General features: G+C 29.9%; 1 protein-coding gene across 1 annotated transcript; it reads left to right on the forward strand.

The window, feature by feature from the left end:
* Window positions 1-3,889: 3,889 nt before the first annotated feature.
* LOC127129339 (uncharacterized) lies at window positions 3,890-4,802 on the forward strand. The gene is made up of 2 exons (XM_051058553.1): window positions 3,890-4,177; window positions 4,316-4,802. Exons 1-2 carry the CDS (start codon window positions 4,106-4,108, stop codon window positions 4,595-4,597), a joined length of 354 nt encoding a protein of 117 aa, XP_050914510.1. The 5' UTR covers window positions 3,890-4,105; the 3' UTR covers window positions 4,598-4,802.
* Window positions 4,803-6,000: the final 1,198 nt, after the last annotated feature.

A 6,000-nucleotide genomic window follows, 5' to 3' on the forward strand; every position in this document is an offset into this window, starting at 1 on the left:
TCTTTGATCAAGGGTTTTGGAGGTGGTAGAGTCAACATCAAACTTACGGGTTGTAGATCTAGATTTATTCATATCTTGTATACACAGATTTTGCAAAGTAAGATTTGTTTTAATATCTCAATTAAAATTGAACCATGATGAACCATGATGATGAACCCTAGTTTCTACTAGGTGTAAGCACAGAGCCATGAATTCAAGCCACCTTCCCCCTTGTGTTGAACCATGCTTATGCAGATGAAATGGATGATTATGATGATATGCAACTGATTAAGTTAGTGACCTAGATGAACATTGTGAAGGGTAAGGTGAATTTTGGGGTATGACAACAAGTGAATGATTCGAATCAGATATTACACATGATCCAAATCAATTACCAAAAACATCAAAATTCAAATGTTCTAACTTGTGATTCAAGCTACTTATGTGGAAATGACAAAGCAGTAGCTTTCATAGGCTCAAAAAGGAAATAGCTAATGAGGATTAATTGAGTACAATATGAAATGCAAAAGGTTCTTAGTGGTACAATTACATAACCAAACGATTACAACAATAAAAAATAAAGTATACAATCACACATATTAATTGAAAGAGTATACAAATTAAAAATACACAATGAAATAATAATTGAATTGTAAAACATCAAAACTCAATAGATACTTAAAACACGTAAATAATACCAAATGAAACTATGTGATTTCAGTCTCCCCCTTTTTGATGTTTGGAAAAATTGAGAGGTTATTATTGATGAAATAATCCAGTGCAAAATTTGGAATTTGATGAAACATTATTCATACTGATGACTATCACACAATACTACCTTTAAGTCATAAAAACTGTAAATCTCCCCCTGCATTAAATACGTAATGCGCATAAATATCGACAATGTCTCAACTACCTCTCCCCCTTTATCAAATATAAAAAAGGAGAGAACCAGACAAAAGCAAAGAAAAATGCAAAAGGAATCTAAGCTAACATAAAATCCAAAGCTAAGTGACACACTTAGTGTATCAAGAGCACAACCATACACATCACATATAAGAATTGACACAAATACGCAACATGATAAAGGTAATAAGATAAAATATCCATAGAGTCAATATCAAAAATACTAAAACAATGTGAATTAAAATTATACTATTCACATGGTACACAAAAGATGTTCTAATAAACGAAAGATCAAAATTTCACATCAATATAGTTCAAACCAAAACACACATAATATATTAAAAGTAATTATGCTAAATTTCATGACATGAAATGATATAAGACATCACACAAAATCACTGGAAACAAACTCAGAGGATAGTGAAGGAGGTGTAGTAGCAACAACAGGGTCTTCCAGAACATGAATACCCACTACAACAGTGTCGTGATGAAAAATGTAGTTGTTACCACCTAGATAATCAACTAATTTTTTCACCCCTTCAATCTGACTAGCTAGGCGTCCTTCCGATGCAACAATCTCTTCCTTTATCTTCACCTGGTTCTCCTCTCCAACATTGGCAATCACATCAATGTGTACCATGATACAATCCTCTATGATATGGTTATATGCAAGTAGCTTTTGGAGCATATCATCCAACAATGCCTTCACATCAACAGATGTAGAAGTAGCAGCGCTTCCACCAGCAGTGGATGAACCATTAGTCTCAGGAGGTTCCTTCTCAACAATCTTATCATCATAGATTCTTCTGCCAGAAGTATCTAAGTAGTAACAATCACCAGTATAATCCATGTAATAACTTTTCTTTGACACATCACCATAATGCAGGATCATCAAAGATTCAATGAGCTCTTCCTTCTTGCCCTCAATGCCATTAAGCTGCAAGATCATCATAACAAATGAAGAGAAAGAGATAGGCTTCTTAGGATTGTCCCTGTAGTAGATCATTATATCAAATATGAATTTAACCCAATCATTCCTATAAATCTTGATGATGTAGATGAGACACCACATCAAGTACAAGTCAGTATCACCAACCCTACTAAAGTTACTTGGTCTCCTAGCCAAAATCTTCACAATAACCAAGTCAATCAACCTCATTCCAAACTTGATTTGACTTATCCTCAAGTTTGACATTTCCATATGTTCATAGACAAATTTACAAATATCCAAAACAAAAGCAAAATCTTCATAATGTTGTTCTTCTTTTGGATTAGATAAGTTTGTTCCTTTACTTTTCATACCAAAATATTGATGAAGTCAGAGTAGCCAAACTTCACAATTCTATCCTTAAATATACTCTGTAAACCTGTAGCGGTGAGCTCAACATTATAGTAAAAATCCTTGACATAATCAGGGTTGTACTTCCGATTCAAGCCAATGAGCGTCAATAGGTTTTTGTCAACAAACAATTTCAGGAACTTGGTTTTCAACTCACTCTCAACATAACTATTCACATAATACTCAGGGTCTATCGGTTTGTAAAAAAGGAATGTGTAAAAGCCATTAAGAAATTCCACATACAACTATCAGCTGATTTCAAAGTTGATAGAACTGACGCATCGAGGTATAAAGTTTATTGTCCAAATGAGCACTGCCTTTTTAGGTTGTCAGCTTCGTGCCGGAAGAGGAATGAGTCTTGGGAGATTGGATCAATGGGTCTAGATCACACATGCATGCTGACAAACCCAATGCAGACTTGATCCGAATCAAATTTAAAGAGTCATGCATTTTACTTTCTTTTCTTCTCTTTTCATATTTTTTAACTAGTCAACAATAAAAAATTTCTCCATCACTCATCATATATCATCTCAATACATCACTCATCACTCATTATCATCCATCATCATCATGACCCGTGACCATGGTAACCGTGTGAGCACTGACAAGCAAAGGAGCAAGCAACAAGTTGTTGAATCTGATTCACCTCCACCCATTCTGAAAAGGTCCAGAACCATATTTCAAGCAAGAAAGGCCTCTACAGATGGTGTTTTTAGTGAGAAAGCAAAGCGGTCATCTAATACAGGTTCATCTTCTCTAAATAAGTTGTGTGATAATGTTGCACATCTCTTACATGAGGATAGTTTTCAAAAGTACATTGATAAGACTTTTTACAAACCGATGGACCCTGAGAATTATGTGAATAGTTATGTTGAGAGTGAGTTGAAAACCAAGTTTCTGAAATTCTTTGTTGACAACAACCTATTGACGCTCATTGGCTTGAATCGGAAGTACAACCCTGATTATGTCAAGGATTTTTACTATAATGTTGAGCTCACCGCTGCAGGTTTACAGAGTATATTTAAGGATAGAATTGTGAAGTTTGGCTAATCTGACTTTATCAATATAGAGAGGAGGAGGATAAAGACCTCACTATCTTTTAGTCGTAGAATGCGGAGGATCGTTGGATTTATCTAGGGCGTAGATCTTCTGTAGGGAGGTACAGATTAGCCATATAGTAAAGGAGAGATTCTAAAAACATGACTATATAGTTAGTCGATTAGTTATTGCTCGTCAACGGCCTATCTTAGGGTGGTCGATCCAAGGAGGACATGGTCGGCCCAGAACAATTTTGTATAAAGTGATAAGAGATTATTTATTACTAACATATTTTTAATTTGTTTAACTCCTCCAATACAATTTTTTAGTTCCTCAAATTAGCAAAATTTTGATTTTTTAATAAAACTAAATCCCATAAAATTCTTCTGTTTTATTCACTCAATCTTTTCTTTTTTTCAAATCTCTAGTTTCCCTTCCTTTTCAAACTCTCAAACAATACTTAAAAGAATTTTTTTTATTCTTAAAATAAAAAAGAGTTGAGAATTCGGTTAATCATATTATTATAGATGACTTTCTTTCTTCTCTTTTCTCATATGGGACCCATTAAACTGATACCTGAATAAGGAAGAGACAGGAGTGAAGCCATCATATCTTTGATTTTTTTCTTACCACTTGTTTCTTCCCCTACAACTCCATGTTATGCAACATAACCCTCAAGTCATTGCATTTAATGCACATTTACTTATTTGTTTCTACAAATACTCCTTGATTTACCAATACAATTGTTCTCAAAAGAGTATACTATCTATTTGTCTATGAGAATGTTAGTCACATACCTTTTTTTTCTTTCTGAGCATTTCCTGCAATGCATATTGCAGTGCCATGCATCTTGCCAGCACTAATCAACATGATCAACATATCAAGTTGGTGAACAAACCACATTTCTCTATCAAGGTGTGTCCCAACTAAAATATTTTAATATGTTTAATACATTTTTTATATACTCTATAAATTAAACTATTATATGTTGTATAACTAATGTATTATGTGCTTCATTATAGTTTTTATTTTTTATTTTTTATTTTTTTGCAGACCGATGACATAAAAGGTTTTGAATCCTTACGAAGTAATTTTCCAATAATGAATGAAGGAAAAAATGTGAAGACTTTCTTGGTCAATAATCAAAAGTCAGGAAAAGAAAGATACAATAACCCAAAAATGCTCAATGCTATAAGAAAAGATTATGTTGCTTCAGAAATCAAAACACTGGGCTCAGTTTATAGGAAAGTTTCTCGCAAATTACCTAGGGAGAAAAATTCTGAATTTAACTTGGACTATTCACTACCCAAAGTGCATCCTCCTTCAAATAACTAGGTAATAAAGTCAACAATTTATTACACAACTTTGTTGACTGTATGTGTAGCCGAAATATGAGGAAGAAAATAATTTGTATCTATCATCTATAATAGTATCATGTGGCACCGATTTGAAATAATGCTTTTATTCTGCTTCTTCAGATTAATGCATTGGACAAAATCTCGAAGGGAAATAAAATGATTACAAAGATTCATTTCAATAATCTACAAATATACTATTCATATCCTCAAAGTAATAAATACACAATAAATTTTATGGTAAAAAACCAAGTCTATATATAAGAAACTTTGAGAATATTTGTTCCGTGGGCAATCTACAAGAAAAGGAATGCAGATGGTATGCTTATCTGATATTCTGGTGTAATTTAAGGATTGGTCTATTTGGTGAAAGAAGGGAGGTATATATATATATATATATATATATATATATATATATATATATATATATATATATATATATATATATATATATATATAATATATATATATATATAATATATATATATATATATATATATATATATATATAATATATATATATATATATATATATATATATATATATATATATATATATATATATATATATATATATATATATATATATATATATATATATATATATATATAATATATATATAATATATATATATATATATATATCAGGATCGGTCATGTGCAAATGCAGCATAGCATAGATCCCCAAATTTTAAAGAGTCCTAAATTTTGAAATATTCATTTTTTTTTCATAAATATTAATAAAAATAAATAAAATATTATTAAAAAATTCAATAATTGAAAGAAATGTTATAATAAAAATTCAATACATATAAAAATTAAGATTGATCAAAATTCAAAATAATTATAATTAAATTTATTGCTAATTAATACATAATTGTACTTTTGATATTTTTTTAATTATTATAATTTTATTTTTAAAAAAATTTGGTCCATTTTTGAAATTAGAAACGGGATATCCAATATGATTGAGTCGGCCCTGATATATATATATATATATATATATATATATATATATATATATATATATATATATATATATATATATATATATATATATATATATATATATATATATATATATATATATATATATATATATATATATATATATATATATATATATATAGAGAGAGAGAGAGAGAGAGAGAGAGAGAGAGAGATTATACTAATATAGTTTTAGTTTTTAGTTTTTCTTAACAGAAGTTTTGGTTTAGTTAAAATTTTAGTTTTTTTATGTTGTTCACGTATGTACTTTCTGAATCCAAAAATGTCTAACACAACTAAAGTTTTTCACAATAAAGGAAAATAAGAGAAAAACAAACTATAATACTAAAAGTAAAGTTTCAGCATCATTAACTATAATGATGTTAATCAACTTCA

The sequence above is a fragment of the Lathyrus oleraceus genome, chromosome 3, assembly GCF_024323335.1.
Source record: "Lathyrus oleraceus cultivar Zhongwan6 chromosome 3, CAAS_Psat_ZW6_1.0, whole genome shotgun sequence".
NCBI classification, from domain to species: Eukaryota; Viridiplantae; Streptophyta; class Magnoliopsida; order Fabales; family Fabaceae; genus Lathyrus; species Lathyrus oleraceus.